The sequence below is a fragment of the Schistocerca gregaria genome, chromosome 4, assembly GCF_023897955.1.
Source record: "Schistocerca gregaria isolate iqSchGreg1 chromosome 4, iqSchGreg1.2, whole genome shotgun sequence".
In the NCBI taxonomy this organism is placed as follows: Eukaryota; Metazoa; Arthropoda; class Insecta; order Orthoptera; family Acrididae; genus Schistocerca; species Schistocerca gregaria.
Genome location: NC_064923.1, coordinates 214361038 through 214383565, shown reverse-complemented (window position 1 = coordinate 214383565; position 22528 = coordinate 214361038). Strand labels below are relative to the sequence as shown.

The following is a 22528-nucleotide window of genomic DNA, read 5'->3' as shown; positions in this document are numbered from 1 at the left end:
TTTACAGCAGCATTTTAATAATAATTTCACAGGCTTGTAATTTTGTTGTTACTTATAAATGTTCATTACCACTTGGCCATCGTTTCCATCCTATTAAGGTAAAGCTTGTAAGTATCGTATTGTATTGTATTGTATGTTAACTGGAGACCTACAAATGACAGAGAGGTTCCGTCCCCACCGCAGCCGCAGTAGTCCACAGCCCCACGACGACTACCGCAGTCCACTTCACCCCACTGCTGCCCCACACCGAACCCAGGGTTATTGTGCGGTTCGGCTCCCGGTGGACCCCCCAGGGAACGTCTCACACCAGACGAGTGTAACCCCTATGTTGGAGTAGTAGAGTAATGGTGATGTAAGCGTACGTTGAGAATCTGTTTGCGCAGCAATCGCCGAGATAGGCGGAATAAGGGGAACCAGCCCCCATTCGCCGAGGCAGATAGAAAACCGCATAAAAACCATCCTCACACTGGCCGGTTCACCGGACCTCGACACAAATCCGCCGGGCTGTCAGATCGTAAAGCTTAATCAGAAATATATACCGAATGATACAGAATATTGAGGATTAAACTGTTTGCTGTGCTTTGAAATACAACGTACAGCAAATGACAACGATTTAATGGTACAACATATCTGTTTAACTGTAAGCAAATTGTTAATTGCACCGTGCCCCTTAAAAACACTAGTTACAAAGATGTTGACTCCCGAACAAAGAGGCTTTTGCGTTTTTCAATTTATCAAGACTTATTATATAATTACATTTTAACGTGCTTTCCGCATTAAGTTCGACAGTCATATTTCAAGCAGCAACTTCTGTAAATAGTGTAAAATTGGAAGACAATGGCTATGGCAATAAAAGAGAGAATACAGAACAAGTATGTACGCAATGAATGCTGAATCTGTGTGTATATTTCACGCCTAACAACTGAAGATCTGTTAAGAAGACTAGCAGTGAGTAATTCCAGAGATGTTCGTGTAGAAGGTGTGCAAGGAGACAAACATACTACTCCATAGATTATTGTGTTTTCTATGACTCTAACGTCTTCCGACAGTTTCGCGTAACAGGTTCCCGAACGAAGTATTGCTAAATGAATGATTTTTTGATAATTGCATAGTCAGTGTGTAAAGACACCGCTATTGATTCTCCTAAACGTACCTTATAGAACACGTCAGCCGCTCGCACACGGGCTCAGAAGGAAGGGAAGGAATGTCGATCTAAACTGGTAACTGGCTGCACGTAGACCGTCAACACAGTTCCGCACACTGCGCAACTCTAAAGTGAGAGTTGAAGTTGCCGTGTGCGAGCGTGAAGGAAGGGGCATACTGTTCGTTGCACTTGACCATGTCTATTACACACGGCATGTCGAGCACAGATTCACATCCAGAGGAATACCGGTGTTGATTTTAATTAAAGACATTGAAATATTTCGAAAACTACACATTGGATCAAAAAACCTTATAATTCCAATGAGCTTGTCTAGGATGATCATGATGCTTGGATTGTAGGGCGATCAATTGGGCGGTTATCAGCGCCCATACAAATTCCCAACCTTTTCTCAGTCCAGTCTTGCCACTTACGTGAATGATGATGAAATGTTGAGGACAACACCCAATCATCTCGAGCCAGGCGAAAATACCCTACCCCACAGGGAATCGAACCTGGGACCCCGTGCTCGCGAAGCGAGAATGCTACCGCTAGACCACGAGCTGCTGACGCTTGTCTCGGAATTGGACATGCAGTAATACCACACTCTACTTCTCTGAATCCCCGCCAGACGTCATGGACGTCGAAGACCCATAGACGTCTGTACCATTGCGCGTTAGACTACTTAAGCGCCTGCCTGTCGCTCAGCCTGCCCCAAAAGCCAGGCGATCATTGTAGACAAAGCCACCCCTTCCTTAAGCCTCATTGATTTCTATCTCACAATCTATGGCCGACCTATCGCCCTCACCCCACCCTTAAGTACCTTGGCGTCACTCTCGATCGTAGACTTTCCTGGACCCCCCCCCCCCCCCCCCCCCATCTCCGCATAATCCAAGCCAAGGCGCGTTCCCGACTCCGTCTCCTCAAGCTCCTTTCCGGCCATACGTGGGGTCTGGACCCCTCCACCATACTCCACATCTAGAAATCCCTCATCCGCCCTATCCTTTGTTACGCCCATCCGGCCTGGATCTCCACCCCCCCCCCCCCTCCTACCTTTTATAAATACCTTCAAATCCTTGAACGCCATGCTCTCCGCTTCGCGTATCGCATCCGTCTCCCCTCCCCCACGCAGATCCTGTACGATCTCATTCCGTTCCTCCACCTCATTTTCCTTGAAAGGATATGGATCCTGTACACCTCCCGCAAACTCGTTCCTCCTCACCCGCTTGTCTCGCCCATCCTCTCCTGCCCCAGCCTGCTGCCACGCCTGTGTTCCCACGCCCCACCCAGTCTCCATCTCTTCACCCTCCTTACCCTCTCCCAAGGTGGCTTCCTCCAGTTCCCTCTCCCTGATGATGCCCTCCTCCCCTCCATCTACCCCTCTTACCAACTTTGATCCTCCCTCCCTCTTCCTGTTTTTGCTCCTTTAGGCACCCTCCCACCCTTCTCTCCCTCTTCCCTCTCTCCTCCGTTTCTCCCCACTCCTCTCCTGGGCTTCCCATCGCCCCATCTCCTCAGCCACTGGCATCTTTGTTCTCCCCTTTCCCCCACCTCACCCTTCCTCCCCTCTTGGCAGGTCCCCGGACTCGCACACGCTAAGTGGACATTCACGCACTGGAGATCATCACCATCAGTGCCTCGTGTGTGCTGTCATGTTTAGTGTTCAGTGTTCACCATCACACTCCATCGTTCACCTGTGCCATCGCCATCTTCAGTGTTAGTGCGTTGTGACAACAGTTTGTAGTGTGGATTATCGTCGAGTATGAACGGCTCCATGTTTGTCTTTCTCTGTCTCCTGTTTTATTACCCACCGTTATGTCACACCTGTGTATTCTTTCTGTTGTTTATTTATCTACTCTATGGCTGCAGAGCGGCATAACATGCTGCTGACAGCCTGCCTGTTTGTACGGGTTTGAAAATAACAATAAAGAAAAAAAAAAGAAAAAAAAAGCTCAGCCTGCCCCCCCCCCCCCCAAATTCTATAAGTCCCTCCAGATCCTTGAGCGTCATGCACTCCGCCTCGCTTTCCATATACGGCTCCTGTCCCCCACGCGGATCCTCTATGATCTCATTCCTTTTCCCCATCTGCTCCTATTCCTCGAACATATCCGCATACTCTACATCTGCCGCCGTCTTGATCCCCCTCACCCCCTAGTTGCTCCTCTCCTCTCCGATCTCTGCCCCGTGCCACGTCTTCACTGTTGTGTCCCCCCACCATCCATCTCTACACCCTTCATCTCCTTTCCCAAGGTGGCTCCCATCAACTTCCCCTCCCGGATGATGCCCTCTCTCCCTCCATTTATCCCTCCTATCAACTCTGATCCTCACTCCCCCTCCTTTCCTCTGTCCTTTTCCCGGGCTCCCTCTCCCCACCCTTCCATCCTCCTTTTTCCCCACCTCCCCTCTCTCTGCCCCCTTCTCTCCCCCGAGTCCTTTTGCATTTCCCTCCTCTGCCTCTTCTCATTCCCTCTCGTGTCTGCCCTGCCCCTCTGCCCCCTTATGAGTCCTCTCCCTCCTTGGTCCCCCCCTTTCGTTTTTTCCTTCCTCCTTCCTTGTTTTTCCCCCTCCTCCAGGTCCCCCCCCCCCCCCCCCCATCTGCCTTTGGCTCGGGAGTGTCATCTTTGTGCCGCCATTTTCGTGCATTTTTTTTACAGTGAGTGTTCCATGTTGTGTCTTTTGGGACGTGTTGTGAACAGCCATCATACTGTCGCTGGGTGTGATTTGTTTTTTATCTCTTGCGAACAGAAACCAGACTGTCGCTATGCTTTTTTAAATTGTGTGTGTACTATGTTACTTGTCTGATTCATGTGTCTTTTATTAACATTGCCAACCCCTTTTGCTTTCTGTTTTAACTTTCCGCATTTTTCCGCCATTTTGCACTTTATGTCACCTTCTTATCGCCTGTTTTTCTTGTTTCTTTTCTTCTTCCGTTTTTAAAAAGTCTGTAGGCTGTAGAGCAGCGTACGAAGCTGCTGCCAGTACGCCCCCTTCGGGGGGAATGGAAAATAAAAAAAAAAGCTAAAAAATCTCAGCCTGCCAGTCTAACCTCTCGTGCATCTCAGGACATATCGCCTCGCATTAGACAGTGTATTGACTTTCGTGTTGCTTTACGAGTGGAAGTGGTTGTTTTGTTTGGTTCGTGACTCTACAGTCTGTTCTTGTTGTGTCGTAAGGTCCTTCGTTGGTCGTGTCCGTCCTCTCTCGTCGTGTTGTGTTCCACGGGTCGCTCCGCGGGTCCCGCCGCGTTTCCGTTACAACCACCCCAAGACCGTTCCGGTCGCCGTTACAACAACTTATTCACCCTGCGTGCGTGGCTGCGGGGTACACCCGTTTTTTATTTCAGATTACGATTCTACGGCAAAATCTACATAGGTTTTGTCTGAAGGAATAGAAATAGGTACACAATCACTATGTACGACATACTGCTCAATGGCCCTTGAATGTCCAAAGGCATATGGGGCCCTACCCCCATGCTGCGAGGGCAGGACACGCGACTGTTTCGTAACTTCTAATTGGAAACCCCATTCGCAATGTTGTATTCCTCCGACATATCTAACAGGGGACTACTCGATATGCTACAGCGGCCGTGTAGCGAAATACACGTATACAACAGGCAGTACACTGACGGAGCTCAGGTGTCATGCAGACATAGAACAGACAGCGGTTCAAAACCCTGATATACTTGCCTGAACACCTACGTAGCACTTTAAAAACACTTCGCAAGTGGACGATGATTTTTGCAACCACAGCAGGAAAAACTGAAATGATCCTGATTTACGGAGAATGTAGGAGAAGTATTGAGGCTACTGTTGCCTTGTATGCCGAGCGTTTGCCAGAGAAAGCTCGCTCTCTTCGTTCTGTTACAAGGTTGTCAACGCCGTTATGTCTGTTAGCAGCGTACAGATCGGCAAAAGGAAACGAACAAACGTGTTACAGGAGAAGCTAATGAAATAGCTGTACTAGCGCCACTGCACCACAATCCACGGATAAGCGACTGGCAACTGCACAGCGAATCCCGTATCTCACAGTACTGCATCATCGTAGCAGCCAGACCACGTGTCATAGCATCAAGAACCTCATGGTGCCGATTTCTGTAACTGGGTAGTATTTTGTGAATAGGCTCTTCAACAAACGCAAAGGACCACCACATTCTTTGCCGAGGCGCTATTCTCCGATGAGTGTACATTATTCACAAACCGTGGTAGCGTTAGCAGGCATAACATGCATTACTGTAGTGTAGACGACCCCCCCCCCCCCTCCCCCTCCCGGTTACGGCAAGTTGACCGTCAACGTCCTTGTTCGGTTAACGAATGGTATGGCATCATGGGAACAAACTCATTGATACGTATTCATCGCCGGCCGTTGTGGTCGAGCGGTTCTAGGCGCTTCAGTCCACAACCGCGCTGCTGCTACGGTCGCAGGTTCGAATCCTGCCTCGGGCATCGATGTGTGTGATGTCCTTAGGTTAGTTAGGTTTCACTAGTTCTAAGTCCAGGGGACTGATGACCTCAGATAGTAATTCCCATAGTTCTCAGAGCCATTTCAAGGTAGTTATCGATGGCACATTGAATGGACGCAAGTATCGAACTTTTTGTAACAAGAATTACCGTTACTACTGCAGGATGGTGCCCTGGGCGTTCGACAATGTATGTGGTTTTAGCACGACGGTTGCGCAGCGCATTACGCAAATGAAGCACGAGATGTATTAGACGGTGTTCTCATCGGCCGGTGTGAAGGGCAGAGGCGGCCCTGTTAATTGACCCGCTAGGTCGTCGATTTGAGGTCACCGCATTTGTTTCTGTGAAGATATTTAAAAGATTAGGTGTACTAGGAAGTGCTAAGAGGCCGTGAAGACAGAGTCGATGACACCAGGAACGCCAGTGCTAACATACCGCAAATATGCTTCTGTCCTGTGTACGGTCATTTGAAAAGCGGATCACTAAGTGTATTGAAGTTGATGGTACTACGTTTGAACAGTAGAAAAGTAGTGTGGCGTTGGCTGCGAGCCACAGCCAAAGTGGCGCGTCGATTACTCCCATGTTCGATGTGTTGGAGGAATACAACGTTGCGAATGAGATTTCCAATTAGAAGTTATGAAATGCTGGCCTGTCTTATCATCGCAGCAAGAAGGCGGGGTCTCACTTGGAAATGGATATTCAAGGGCCATTGTGTAGCATGTCATCAATTACGACTGTTTACCCATTTCTGGTCCTCCGATTACAGCTCCATCTGTGGCGAAACGAAGAAAATGCTTCAGACAAGAAGTATGTAGATTTTGCTTAGAATCGTAATCTGCAATAAAAAAGAGGGGTTCCCTTTGAAAATTTGAAAGCTGCTCCCCCACCCACCGTCACCTACGCACGTGGTGAGATTGGGGTCGAGTGTTGTATCATTAGACGTCCCTCTTCGAGAGAAATTAGAACTATAACATTTTTTGATTCTATGTGTAGTTCTTGAAATATTTCAATCTCTTCAGCTAAAATGAACACCTAGTTTATGGATGTAATTATTACGCAAGAACGAGAAAACGAAAAGAAAATTAGATTCATCCTTACGTACACAGAAAACAGGCTTCAGGCTGTTTGCAGCTGCCATGGAGCTGCAACAGACATATTCCAAATTCATCACTCTTTATAGAATCGTCTGTGTATGAACACCGTTGCCTTCATAATTATCGGAAGTTCGTGTCTTTCCAGTCATTTCTCCCCCCTCATTCCACCGCTCCACCCCCTGTTTAAACTGTTTCTTTGTAGACGATAAGGTAATATTATAGAACGACACGGGCGCTGGTATTCACACTAAATAATTGTCTTGATATGGGCTGCATTTTCCTGCACATTTACTCCCCTTGACATTTTTCTTTTCAGGCAATAGATCTACAGTACACTACAAACCTCTCATCTGAATTTCTGTTTGCACTTCATCACATTTTCAATTCCAAATCTCTCCTGCTCTTTTAGATGTAGGAAACTGAATATTTCTCCATTTTCCACTCACAGCTAATGTTCACAATCTGCTCCTTCATTTTCAAAATAAAACATCATTGAGTTGTGTTCGAGATTACGGAGCAACACGAATAGTTTGGCAAAACGGATCCCAAGTCACTAGCAACTGACTGATAACATGATGCGAACGAGTTACTTGCCGTCACTGCAGTCACATCTGCTGACTCCTATTCAGCTGCACAGGAAACGATTCGCAGCCAACCAGGCAGCAAGTCGCGTTGTCAGCTACTTTCATTTGAGTTGCTCTGTGTGCGAAGGCGTTAAATAATCTTCTCAGGGGATTTGAAAACGCAAATGGATAAGGAGCTAGCGACGTCACAGCGCGAAATTCCACGTTCCACTACACTGTGCATAGTGAAATAAAGATTGTCAGAGTTTTATCTCGTGGAGCGGAACGTTGTTAAGGAGATCCGACGTCGCTTTACGCTACATTCATTCATAGCATACTGTATGGCGTAAAACATCATATTTGATGGGTTTTCTTTCTCATGCAGTACGTGGTATGAATATAAGATGTTTCAAAGCACCAACAAATCGAGGATCTTTCGAAAACTCATCGTTTTGGCTACGATTTGTTATAAGAAAATGACAGGAAAAATGAAGGATTCCTCTAATTGTTTTTAGTGTTATAATTTTTGTGTGCTACGAAAGTATACCGTTTCAGTTTTACGGTACAATGACGATCAATCAAAAATGCTTCATTTTGGTAGAATTTTCATATTGAATATGAAATAATGACATCTGCAGACACAATCTTTAAACAATGTCAACCATATACGGAGATAGTTGTTTTATTGAAGCTGTAACGCAATTTATACTATCATGTGCTCACGAGTGCTCCACTTCCATCTAATTTTAGCATTTTCGATAAGATTCTGTGTCTGTCGTATTCATTTAATAGAACTCTCTCAAAAGTCGATGTATATAATGTGTTTGATGCACTTATTTTTGCAAAGACCAAGGACTTTAATGTTTCTCCAGTGACTAGAAATCTTAACGTGACTAACAACCTATATCTGAACGTAAACACAAGTAACACATTGGAAATTTTTGCTATTAAGAAAGTTTCTGCAAAATACGTAGACTCGCCTCTGGGTTAATGGACTAGTTCATGTTTGTATGTTGCCGGTAAATACCATTTTCAACGATGGAGAGCAATTTCGAAACAAATCTTCTTCCATTCGAATGAAATTACGAGACGTACCTCGATCTTGAAATATGCGGTGAAGTTCGTTATTTCAGAGTGTTCATAGTCAATGCAACATCGAGAATAAGGATATTATGTATATGCACACTGAAATTAGACAATGCACCTTAACTATATTTAATCGAAAACAGAATTTGTGATGAAAAATCAATCTAATTTACGAATAACTTCTATTAGTACATATTGAGCTCCAATAAGCCAAGTAAACAGGAATTCAAGTAAGGGCTAGTCTCCAGTTAATGACAACATTCATTATTTGCCAAGTGACTCACATTTATTAAACATTTTAAAGCAACTATAGTAAAAACACAATTAAATAATATTTTAGAAACCGGCAGTTCTTAAAATAGTGAGTGGAACGCTTTAAATTCAGAAGAGGTCAATGGTTTCTCCAATTTAACAACGAAAGCGCGTCAAATTTAAAGCAAATCTTTTGAAAGTCAGATGTAACAATGAATAACGCAAACTTGGAAACAAGTAAATTGCTTAAAATATTAAACTGTCCAAGCTAACAGAGTGGTTTTAAATTACAGACCAAAAGTTACCACGATCTCTTAAGAGATCTGACAAGTTTAAAACGCGATTTTTAAACGTCAAATGTGACAATGACTAGCACAAACTTCTCAAAAAATGTTTAAACAAATTGAAATGTCCTGAGCTAACAATGGTTTTAAATTACAGACCATCATCTAACATATTCCATTGAGAGAGAGATGACAAATTTAAGTAAATAGAAGGTCCAGCAAATGTTCCGACTGACTAGGGAAAACTTGATACAGAAGGAATACGGTGCCGGCCGGGGTGGCCGAGCGGTTCTAGGCGCTACAGTCTAAAACCACGCGACCGCTACGGTCGCAGGTTCGAATCCATCCTCGGGCATGGATATGTGTGATGTTCTTAGGTTAGTTAGCTTCAAGTAGTTCTAAGTTCTAGGGGACTGATGACCTCAGAAATTAAGTCCCAAGCGCCCAGAGCCATTTAAACCAAAGAATCGGCGCCAAAAGGAATCCAAGCCAAAAGGCAAAAAAATACGCGAACTCTGAAAAGATTTAGACCCATAATCACAAATGCTGGCCAATAATATCGTGCCGCCGGACCCTTGTCAGGTCGGGCCAATTACACGGATAGACCGCAGAAACAGTAGCTGATTCATCAGGCGACAGCAGGGCGTTCGTAAAATAAGCGTCATACGACAGGAAGATGCCTAGAAACACCAACAAGTCAATTAGTACGATAGCACATTTTCAGTAAATAGCTGCCTGAACAAGCAATCCAAAACAAGATACAACAATCGGCGATTAACAGACTGAACTCAAGTTCAAGAACAGAACAATTTAAACACTGACCAAAATCATGAATAAGTATATTCATATAACCAAGCCACAAAAATAGTTTAAGTAGAGTTTAATAAACAGTGCTGAACTGCTTTTCCTCGCTGAAATCCTGGTTCTATAAATAATATAGCGGTGAGATACCAGTACAAGACGGCTCGCAAACCCAGTCGGGCTCCAGAAAATAAGGAATCTCGCCTTACAACATATAGGAGTGCCAACACAAAACATTTCACAGTTGTCTCTTAGCGCAGCCGGTACTAATGGATCTGTCCATATTGGAATCTAAAACATAATTAAAAGAGCGCATTAATCGAATGTTAATCACAGCAGCAAGTAGCACATGCGACCGCTGCGTCACTTTCCCACCGCTTGCACAGACGATGACAGTAATAATGGCAGGCATCATTTGCAAGGAGGAAGACTTATCAGGGGAGAAGGTTCGCCACGGCGAAAGTAACTCCACTACCGGAGGTATCTTAAAAACAAACTGTTACTGTTCAGGAAAGCAACAGAAGGCGCTCAGCGAACACTGAGGTGGGGAGGATGAAACAGTTTCTACAAGCGATAAAGACCCCACTAACGGAGGAACCAAACTACCCGGAAAGCACAAATTCACAACTCAGGGAAGAATCACGTAGGGCAGGACAGTAACAACAGATCTCGCTAACGCTCCCAGACTAGTTCACACAACATGACTCGACAACAGGAAAGATGTGTCCTCAGACCGAATCGGTCAAGACACCGACAACTGGTGCATGACGATGAACATGTTTGGTTTGTGGGGCGCTCAACTGCGCGTCGTCAGCGCCCGTGTTGTTCTTGTGGTCTTCAGTCCAGAGACTGGTTTGATGCAGCTCTCCATGCTACTCTATCCTGTGCAAGCTTCTTCATCTCCCAGTACTTACTGCAACATACATACTTCTGAATCCGTTTAGTGTATTCATCTCTTGGTCTCCCTCTACGATTTTTACCCCCCACGCTGCCCTCCAGTACTAAATTGGTGATCCTTTGATGCCTCAGAATATGCCCTAGCAATCGATCCCTTCTTCTAGTCAAGTTGTGAAACAAATTTCTCTTCTCTCCAATTATATTCAATACCTCCTCAGTAGTTATGTGATCTACCCATCTAACATTAAGCATTCTTCTGCAGCACCACAATTCGAAAGCTTCTATTCTCTTCTTGTCTAAACTATTTATCGTACACGTTTCACTTCCATACATGGCTACACTCCATACAAATACTTTCAGAAACGACTTCCTGACACTTAAATTTATACTCGATATTAACAAATTTCTCTTCCTCAGAAACGCTTTCCTTGCTCCTGCCAGTCTACATTTTATATCCTCTCTTCTTCGACCATTCATCAGTTATTTTGCTCCCAAATAGCAAAACTCATTTACTACTTTAAGCATCTAATTTCCTAATCTAATTCCCGCAGCATCACCCGATTTAATTCGACTACAGTCCATTATCCTCGTTTTGTTTTTGTTGATGTTCATCTTAAATCCTCCTTTCAAGACACTGTCCATTCCGTTCAACTGATCTTCCAAGTCATTTGCTGTCTCTGACAGAATTACGATGTCATCGGCAAACCTCAAAGTTTTTATTTCTTCTCCATGGATTTTAATACCTACTCCGAATTTTTCTTTTGTTTCCTTCACTGCTTGCTCAATATACAGATTGAATAACATCGGGGATAGACTACAGCCCTGTCTCGCTCCCTTCCCAACCACTGCTTCCCTTTCATGTCACTCGACTCTTATAACTGCCATCTGGTTCCTGTACAAATTGTAAATAGCCTTTCGCTCTCTGTATTTTACCCCTGCCACCTTGAGAATTTGAAAGAGAGTATTCCAGTCAAAATTGTCAAAAGCTTTCTCTAAGTCTACAAATGCTGGAATCGTAGGTTTACCTTTCGTTAATCTAGCTTCTAAGATAAGTCGTAGGGTCAGTATTGCCTCACGTGTTCCAACATTTCTACGGAATCCAAAGTGATCTTCCCCGAGGTCGGCTTCTATCAGTTTTTCCATTCGACTGTAAAAAATTTGTGGTTAGTATTTTACAGCCGTGTTTTATTAAGCTGATAGTTCGATAATTGTCACTTCTGTTGACACCTGCTTTTTTTGTGATTGGAATTATTATATTCTTCTTGAATTCTGAGGGCATTTCGCTGTATCATACATCTTGTTCACAAGATGGTAGAGTTTTGTCAGGGCTGGCTCTCCCAAGGCTGTCAGTAGTTCTAATGGAATGTTGTCTACTCTTCTTTTAGCGCTCAGTCAAACTCTGCTCGCAATATCATATCCCCCATTTCATCTTCATCCACATCCTCTTCCATTTCCATAATATTGTCCTGAAGTACATCGACCCTCTATATACTCCTTCCACCTTTCTGCTTTCCCTTCTTTGCGGAGAAATGGGTTTCCATCTGAGCTCTTGATATTCATGCAACTCGTTCTCTTTTCTCCAAAGGTCTCTTTAATTTTCCTGTAGGCAGTATCTATCTGACCCCTAGTGATATGCGCCCGTACAAAGTCCCAATTTTTACACAGTCAATTTTCTTTTCACAATCCAATCTAGTCACTCTAACAAATGATGATGATGATGATGAAATGATGAGGGCAACACAAACAGCCAGCCTCCGGGCAGAGAAAATCCCTAGCTCGGCCGGGACTCGAAGCCGGGACCTCGTGATCCAGAGACAGCAGCGCTAACCTTTAGACCACGAGCTGCGGACCCATTGGTCATGACAAAATACGTTTTCTCCAACCGACTTCTTACCTCCTCGTCCCCGATGGCTGCCCGTTCCACCTCGCAACCATTTCAACTGGAAGACGCAGCGGAAGACTGACGCTTGGCGACCAGAGGGAAAACGAACCAGAGATTCGATCTACAGACCGCAATCAATATGACCCGACAGGGCTCACATGTACATGATTGATGTACAGCTTTATGTAGAGCTCCTCTACCGGTAATTCGCTGTTCAAGCCATCGACGAGTTTATAATTTTCTTCGCAATTTTTTCCACTCTCCGTCCATTATCGGTACCAGAGTTAACGCAGCTATTTTAGGCGTGTCAATTTTCGTGTAGAAACTGTGTGGTTTGCGAGCGAAATAAAGCCGACTATGGCCGCTGGAGGCCACTGGGAGCGCAAATCATAACGAGAGCTGCCTCGTCCCGTGTGAGGACGGCTTAGGCGCCGGCACTTACGGTTTGGTAAAAGGTTATAAGCTATCCGCCATTCTTTGAGTTAAGTAGCATTACTGTGCTGCGGCTAACAATGCCGTGCCAAAGCGGCTAACCAGCATGGTAAGGTAGCAATAATTCATTCCACAGGTAGGACAAAGCAGAAAGGGAATAAGCTTTACAGCCTTAATTTTTGTAGAGACGTCACCCGCCGACTGCAAGGCAAATGCTAACTGAAATTACAGAAAGCTGTACCCTTCAATAATTACGCTCGATTTAAGTATGAAGAAGTTATCAGCCAGTTATCATTCCGGCGTAATTGATATACAACAACAGCATTAGCGTTAACGTACGTTTACTGAGCATTCTACATTCCATTTTATTAAAGCTATTTCGCAATTGCAATCTCTAAAAGCATACAGTTATTTTCTGCCGTGTGAGTGAAATGAAGAGAACGGTCGGGAGTGCATCGTTTGCAACGTGCAGTAAACAGTTCTTTTGAGTTTACATAAACCTCTCCCTTTGTAATGGACCGAAATCACGAATTCTTTGATTTCTCTAAAACTGTTATGTTACATTACAAAATTTCTTTTGAGTGGTCTTACGATTCCACCTGCTCTGTAACAGGTGCTGAGATAGGACTTTCGATGACGATATTTAAAAAAACACAATCGCAGTGTCCCAAATCTTATCATAGAGCTCACTTTTGAGTGAACCATGATTATCATGCTGAAGCTTATAAAAGTCAATGAGTCACAGAATATGCCGTCTCCTCGTATCGTTTAAATTTGGAATTTCGTTTGGTGTTATACATTCTAACATAGTTAGGTACGGGAGCTGTTAAATGACGGGTGCAAGTTCTGTATTGGCTGCGTGGGTCTGGTTTCTGCCATGCGCTTGCTTTCTTGAGCTTTATAAAATACCGTGATTATGCACGTCCCTTACCAGCTGACCTCGCTGACTTTTAAAAGAAGACGAAAGACGCTGTCACATTATCTACTTCACATATGCTGATCAGGTAATAAATTTGTACTGTATAATAAATGGTGCTTACGTTGAATACCTATAGGATCCACTACAAGTTATTTTTATCCTGTATTAATACTGTTATAAACACTCGGCGTTTTTGAAAGTTTTTCCATGCGAAGACAACATAAATAGTATCAGAATAGCTATAATGATGATGTGTTCTCTCAATAGAGAGGTCCACCACCTCAAAGTCAAAATTGTCCATGCCTCCTGGTTGTCCGTCATCCTTTTCGTAACTGTGTATGATACATTTATCTTGATGTAGATTATATGGTATTTTCTTCTTCTTCTGGCCCCTCGTCTCAGTAATCATTCCTTCATTTTGGAGTCTCCTCCCACCCAGTGTTCTAGACAATTTCCTATATTTGTGATTTCTTTTTTAGCCTTTGTAACACAACCTCATTCATTACTTCATCTGTCAATTTCACCCTAACAATCTTCTCCAGATTTTAAGCACTTTATTGTTCTTCCTCATTTTGTCACAGCACATTTGTTTTGGAAACAGTCTGTAGCTAAATCATCTAAATAGATATTAAACAGAGTAGGCGATACACAAAAGCCTTGTCTAATCCCTGTCTAGTGGCGTAGCTAGGTAGTCCGGCACCCGGTGTGGAGGTTTAACTTGTCATGCCCTCTCCCCTCTCTCCCCAACCAGCTCCCCAACTCTTAAAATCATAATTTTTTTGGGGGGGGGGGCGGGTGGGGGGAGAAGCTGTTTTTGGTACAAGTGGGTAAGTAAGCGAAGTATAATGTTAATAATCCTGCAAAAAGTGTTTGCGATTGAAAACACGCAAGAGAAACGCATTTTTATAGCTAATATAGTTTAATTGATTGTTAATGGCTAAATGGCTCTGAGAACTATGGGACTCAACTGCTGTGGTCATTAGTCCCCTAGAACTTAGAACTACTTAAACCTAACTAACCTAAGGACATCACACACATCCATGCCCGAGGCAGGATTCGAACCTGCGACCGTAGCAGTCGCACGGTTCCGGACTGCGCGCCTAGAACCGCGAGACCACCGCGGCCGGCGATTGTTAATGAAGCAGTAAAAATAACAATGAAAGGTGGCGTTAACAAGTAGTTTAGAATCTGCTTCTCCCACCATTTTCTGTTACATATTTTAAATTGAATCATCAAAATCGATTCCTTTAGCCACACTTTTTTTCGAGAGACAAAATCGCCAAACTAGAGAGCCGTGCTTGACTCATGGTCGACCTGAGATAATTCTTTATCAGTTTGAGTCCTGAAAAACTGTTGTCACTTGACGCTTTCGAAACACACAAAGTTAAGAGAAATCTCAACGCCAAAATAAGTTTGTGAACTGACGTGGAAAATTCATATTCATCCACGAACTATGAGAATCTTAAAGATGTCCAGCCGAGAGATTCTTCCCTTGGAATTTTGGCAGCTTTAAGAAACCACCCGGAAAATTCATATTCATCCATGAACTGCATGATTCTTAAAGATATTAAATCAAAAGAGTCTTCTCTTTGAATTTTGGTAGCTTTCAGAAACCTTCTCTGTCGCTGAATTTCTGAAAGGTTACCATCTCTAGCCGTCTCATCATAATTGGCAACTAACATTTATAGAGTTGCGGGAAGTTCCAGTCTGAGGTTTTAATCAATTTCCTGGGCAAAATGATCCGTTATACGCCTCATGATGACGCAACGTGTATCGCACAGAAACCATTCGATGCACTCTAACATTGACTTTTTTAGTTCCTGAAGCAAAATCAGCGTCTCATTTGCAGCCTTCTCTCCAGACATCATTTTCCTCTTCCTTATAGTTCTACTTTTCCCACGGGAATTCTCATCTCGTACTTGGCAAATCGATGTGCTTCATCAAAAACATAATTTCTCTTGTCTTTCAGAAAGACATTTAGACTCATTATCTTCGTAATACACATTCCGAAGCTCGTCCCAACAACATGTAAATACACATAAAACACAAAAACTAGAAATCACACAATGCAGAGAACAGCTTCTCTGGTTTTTATGGTTTCTAAAGTATCAGACCGTTCCTCAGTGGCACCGAAAGTCTTTTAAAAGCCCTGAAAAGCGGGCTCAAGAGCCTCGTAGTGTACCTGAAAGTATCTTAACTATAACTCAAACGTCTTTCTGAAGATTCGTCTTTCTGTGGCTAGGAGCTGAGTTAAACACATAGTAGAAACTTTTCAAGGTCCCTAAAAAAAAAAAAAACTAAACATAATGGAACTGATGCATAGATTGAGGGAGTGGTACGCACAGCTTACGAAACAATACCCTAGGATTAAGTTCGCAAATTTATTTCAAGTTGTAGAGGGCACAGACATCAGTCCCAAATAATGTTTGTTGTTGTATCCTTTACTACTTGAAATAAATACAGCTGCTAGGCACATCTGCTTCCACATGAAATCCAACCTGGTAACTGGATTTGCAATAATCATCATTTGCGATTAACTGCTGTACACTTTACTACGTTGTACAAACTTCCCTACTTTTTACTATGTATCTTTCCCCAGTTAGTAGAAACTGTATAATTGCATCTCTCATACTTTTCCACTCCAGAAGCCTAGCTGTTCGTAATCTAATAAAGAGATTATTGGATAACAATCGAATATTCATTCTTCTTACACGGGAATTTCTCTTCAGATTTAGTGCTACGACAGCTCATTGATATGTCGTGGGATGATAAGTGATGCCAACATTTGAATGCCAGCAAGTAAATAAAGCGAGAAATAGGTGATGTGTCAATGTAAGAAAATGGGATTACATGGAGTGATTGTGAGAAGAACGGCGAGACGTGTTAGTTCAATTCCGTTACCTATCTTGATATGCTGTGGGATGGTAAAGATAAGTGACACCGCAAGTTCAATGCCAGCAAGTGAACAAACTAAGAAGTACATGTTGTATCAGTTTAGAACAGAGGGATTACATGGAGTGTTTGTGAGCAGGACGGCGGGACGTGTTGCAGTAATCAGCGCCCTGGTGAGCGCGGCGTTCAGCGTGCTGGTGCTGTGGTCGGTCGGTTCGGCGTCGACGCTGGCGCTGCTGACGCTCTACCTGGCCACCGTCAACGTGTACGGCGCCTGCATGATCGGCGTCGTCGTCGCCATCTTCCCCACCACGCTCAGGTGAGTCGTCTTAGTTGGAGAAAAACATAATGCATTCGAGAGCTCAGTCGACACTAGGCCCAAAACTTTTGTCAATAAACAGCAATTGGTAGTAAAATACGAGCTAGATTTAGAGAAAGATACTCCACGAACAAAGGTTTTTAAAATTTCCAAAGGGCTATTAGATGACTACTGTTTAAAATGAGTAGAAAAAGTACAGGGTCTTTCTTAAATTAAAAATCGTTGGATTTAGGGGTTGAGGAAGTAAAGATGTGAGGACGGGTCGTGTGGTGTCTCAGTCGGTAGAGCACTTGCACGCGACCGACAAAGGTCCTGGGTTCGAGTCTCTGCCTGCCACACAGTAGAAAACGTTTGTTTTTCCAGACGTGTAATGAAAGCAACATTATTTCACAACACGTGTTAACTCTTCTTCTTTTCTTCGTTAGCGTTTATTCCCCTTTAATACAGACTCCACTGTATTCGTCGGCCCGTGTGGCCGAGCGGCTCTAGGCGCTACAGTCGGGAACTGCGCGACCGCTACGGTCGCAGGTTCGAATCCTGCCTCGGGCATGGATGTGTGTGATGTCCTTAGGTTAGTTAGGTTTAAGTAGTTCTACGTTCTAGTTAAATGCAGAGAAGAGAGCAGATAGGTGGAAAGAATACATTGAAAGCCTCTACGAGGGTGAAGATTTGTCTGATGTGATAGAAAACAGGAGTGGGTTTAGAAGAGATAGGGGATCCAGTATTAGAATCGGAATTTAAAAGAGCTTTTGAGGACTTACGGTCAAATAAGGCAGAAGGGATAGATAACATTCCATTAGAATTTCTAAAATCATTAGGGGAAGTGGCAACAAAACGACTATTCACGTTGGTGTGTAGAATATATGAGTCTGGCGACATACCATCTGACTTTCGAAAAAGCATCATCCACTCAGTTCCGAAGACGGAAGAGCTGACAAGTGCGAGAATTATCGCACAATCAGCTTAACAGCTCATGCATCGAAGCTGCTTACAATAATAATATACAGAAGAACGGAAAAGAAAATTGAGAATGCGCTAGGTGACGATCAGTTTGGCTTTAGGAAAAATAAAGGCACGAGAGAGGCAATTCTGACGTTACGGCTAATAATGGAAGCAAGGCTAAAGAAAAATCAAGACACGTTCATAGGATTGGTCGACCTGGAAAAAGCATTCGACAATATAAAATGGTGCAAGCTCTTCAAGATTCTGAAAAAAGTAGGGGTAAGCTATAGGGAGAGACGGGTCATATACAATATGTACAACAACCAAGAGGGAATAATAAGAGTGGACGATCAAGAACTAAGTGCTCGTATTAAGAAGGGTGTAAGACAAGGCTGTAGCCTTTCACCCCTACTCTTCAATCTGTACATCGAGGAAGCAATGATGGAAATAAAAGAAAGGTTTAGGAGTGGAATTAAAATACAAGGTGAAAGGATATCAATGATACGATTCGCTGATGACACTGCTATCCTGAGTGAAAGTGAAGAAGAATTATATGATCTGCTGAACGGAATGAACATTCAAATGAGTACACAGTATGGTTTGAGAGTAAATCGGAGAAAGACGAAGGTAATGAGAAGTAGTAGAAATGAGAACAGCGAGAAACTTAACATCAGGATTGATGGTCACGAAGTCAGTGAAGTTAAGGAATTCTGCTACCTAGGCAGTAAAATAACCAATGACGGACGGAGCAAGGAGGACATCAAAAGCAGACTTGCTATGGCAAAAAAGGCGTTTCTGGCCAAGAGAAGTCTACTAATATCAAATACCGGCCTCAATTTGAGGAAGAAATTTCTGAGGATGTACGTCTGGAGTACAGCATTGTATGGTAGTGAAACATGGACTGTGGGAAAACCGGAACAGAAGAGAATCGAAGCATTTGAGATGTGGTGCTATAGACGAATGTTGAAAATTAGGTGGACTGATAAGGTAAGGAATGAGGAGGTTCTACGCGGAATCGGAGAGGAAAGGAATATGTGGAAAACACTGATAAGGAGAAGGGACAGGATGATAGGACATCTGCTAAGACATGAGGGAATGACTTCCATGGTATTAGAGGGAGCTGTAGAGGGCAAAAACTGTAGAGGAAGACAGAGATTGGTATACGTCAAGCAAATAATTGAGGACGTAGGTTGCAAGTGCTACTCTGAGATGAAGAGGTTAGCACAGGAAAGGAATTCGTGGCGGACCGCATCAAACCAGTCAGTAGACTGATGAAAAAAAAAGTTCTAGGGGACTGATGACCTCAAAAGTTAAGTCCCATAGTGCTCACAGCCATTTGAACCATTTTTTGAACGATGCGGCCTGTGCATAAGGTATGCGTGTCTCAAGTGCTGTACTCGATCGCAGCCCTCAGTTGTTGGCTGTACGAAATGCACAGCTGAAAAATTCTTACGTTAGCTGCAACAATACGCACATTTCCTCCCTTGTCCGTGTGATAGTCACGTTGTTCAATCTTTAGTATACAAAAATAAAAACTTCAATATCCAGGAGCTTGTTATAAGGCACAAAGAAATGTACCATTCTCAATCAATAAGGACATCGGCTTATAAAAGTTTCATTACAAATGCTGCGATACAAATTTACAGTAGCTCCCTACGTAAGATAAAAATTATTTCATCGTTCTCACTTTTCAGTAAAACTCTACCGTTACTCTTACTTTACCACTTTCCTGTTTAGGAGCAGAATGCTTACAACATATTTCCAGAATGAAATTTGCACTCTGTATATGAGTGTGCTCTGATATGAAACTTCCTGGAAGATTAAAACTGTGTGCCGGGCAGAGACTCGCACTCGCGACCCTGGTCTTTTGCGTGCAAGCGATCTACCATCTTTTTTTGTCTTTTGTTCTAAATTGTTCGTTGTGTATGTTCGGGGCGGACATCCCAGGACACCCGTTTAGGCTGTTCGTTGAGCATTTCACTCAGTTTTTTTTTTTTTTTTTTTTTTTTTTTTTTTTTTTTTTTTTTTTTTTTTTGGGTTACAGAGGGTAGCTAACGCTCTGACCGAACACGCTGAGCTACCGTGCCGACGACCATCTGAGCTACCCAAGTACGACTCACGACCAGTACCTCGTCTGCTAACTTCCAAACTTCACAGAAGCTCTCCTGCAGACCTTGCAGAACTAGCGCTCCTGGAAGAAAGAATATTGTGGAGACATGGCTTAGCCACAGACTGGAGGATATTTCCAGAATGAAATTTTGACTCTGCAGCGGAGTGTGCTGATACGAAACTTCCTGGCAGATTTAAACTGCAGGGTGAAAATTTCATTCTGGATACATCCCATACATCCCGCAGGCTGTGGCTAAGCCATGTCTCCACAACATCCTTTCTTCCAGGAATGCTAGCTCTGCAAGGCCTGCAGAAGTTTGGAAGGTAGGAGATGAGGTAATGTCGGAAGTAAATCTGTGAGGATGGGCCCGGAGTCGTGCTTGGGTAGCTCTGATGGTAGAGCACTTGCCCTCAGAAGGCAAAGGGCCCGAGTTCCAATCTTGGTCCGGCACACAGTTTTAATCTGTCAGAAAGTTTTACACCATGTTATATACAAGAATTGAGACAAGAAAGTGCAGAATATCTAATTTCAGTAGCGCAAGCTGTCTTGTAGAGAAAGCCAATCGAACAAACTCCTCAGGTTGCTTCAAATGGTTCTGAGCACTATGCGACTTAACTTCTACGATCATCAGTCGCCTAAAATTTAGAACTAATTAAACCTAACTAACCTAAGGACAGCACACACATCCATGCCCGAGGCAGGATTCGAACCTGTGACCGTAGCGGTCGCTTGGTTCCAGACTGTAGCGTCTAGAACCGCACGGCCACTCCGGCTGGCAAACTCCTCAAGAAGAGCCCACTTATGTTTAAAGAAAAATTGAATATAATAGAATGTATTTCTATTAAACTACTAAGAAAATGTCAGAACCTATTATAAAACGTGAAAGGCAGTAAAAAGTATTTGGATCCAATGAGACGCGAAGCAGCTACATATCTCCAGCCACCTTACAATCCTGCGCCATTTCTCATTATGCTACACCGAACACGGACGAGGTCCGTCAATACTTTGCATTGATGGATGCTGCAGGTTCCGTTGCCTTGAAACGATATACTTTCACAAGACGCAAGTTACAATAATTCTTTAACCACAAATATGACGTTTCGAGTCATTTTATTACAACAAATCAACGACGAGTTTTCGAGGGAGCCTCAATTTTCTGGTGTTTAGAAAAGGCATATGTACATTTGAGCTTCAACTGAAAGCCAATATGCTCTCTCGCGACTGTGTATCTGAAGAGAGAGGGCGCCGAGGACTATGAGAAAGACGGGCCGCTGCGCACACGTCACAGCACGTGACACTGTAGGTCTTAAGAGTGCCAGCAGCCGTATTGGGCGCGGTGCTAGTGAGAACTTCAGACGAGCCTAATAATGCTTAACTGCGCATTTAAATGCAAGCAAGCTCTTGATAACACACTATGAAGTTAGTATCTTTAGTGGGCAGCTTTTCATGGACATTATAATTTCCCGCCGCGCGGGATTAGCCGAGTGTCATGGACTGTGTGGCTGGTCCCGGCGGAGGTTCGAGTCCTCCCTCGGGCATGGGTGTGTGTCTTCGTCCTTAGGATAATTTAGGTTAAGTAGTGTGTAAGATTAGTGGCTGATTACCTTAGCAGTTAAGTCCAATCAGATTTCACACACGTTTGAACGTTTGAATAATTTCCCGTGGGCTCTTTACGGAGCCGAGCAGTCGTGAAGTCTGGTGAAAAGATGACTACAGTGACGTCATAAGTTCTTTGCAAATCCCATATTTCTCGTTGGCCCTGGATGGCGACATGTGACGAAGGTAGTGTTCTTCCATCTCGTTGGTCAACGTTTAAATGTACGTTCTGAATATTTGACGTACTGGGTATTGCCCTGTACGTTCAGAAAGACTCCCCAACATCTTTTTCCGCGCTATGATGCCAGAAACTCGGTACGCTCAACGTTAGAGTGAACGGCCCATGTGCCGACGGCTTTATATTATATGAGCAGTTTTATAACATGTTTTGATATCTTCACTTTGAGGGCGTGCTGAGAAATAATGCCTGAAAGTGCTCTGTTCTCAACATCGGTTGAGGTATAACATGTCGTGCTCTTTAGTTCCTCGACTTTCCCGATCCACTGACGCAAGTTTCAACCCTCTGCCGCCGGACGGCCCCGGACTGTAGCGTGTAACATCGCGGTGCATAACATAACTACGTAGGTGAGTGAGATAATGCCTCATTTAATCGAGTTTCTAGCCGCAGAAAACGTGCATCCAACTGAAATTCATAGAAGAATGAAAGCCGTCCACAGGGACGATTGCATCGACATCAGTAACGTAGGGCATAGTGTTGTCCGTGCTCGCAATGAAGATAACTGTTGTGCTAACCCCAACATGTGGAACAGACCGTGAAACCATCCCAACATGTGGGACAGACCGTGAAACCATCGCGCCAAAGAAGTTCAAAAGCACGCCATCAGCAACCGAAGTCATGAT

The 22528-nt window shown here is 43.7% G+C and overlaps 1 protein-coding gene across 1 annotated transcript in view; it reads left to right on the top strand.

The window, feature by feature from the left end:
- LOC126267658 (synaptic vesicle glycoprotein 2A-like) overlaps positions 1–22528 on the top strand; it is a 198353-nt gene that overhangs the window by 156354 nt on the left and 19471 nt on the right. Inside the window, exon 10 of the mRNA XM_049972957.1 lies at positions 16860–17019. Coding sequence (XP_049828914.1) covers positions 16860–17019 — 160 coding nt within the window. The remainder of the gene's footprint in view (positions 1–16859; positions 17020–22528) is intronic.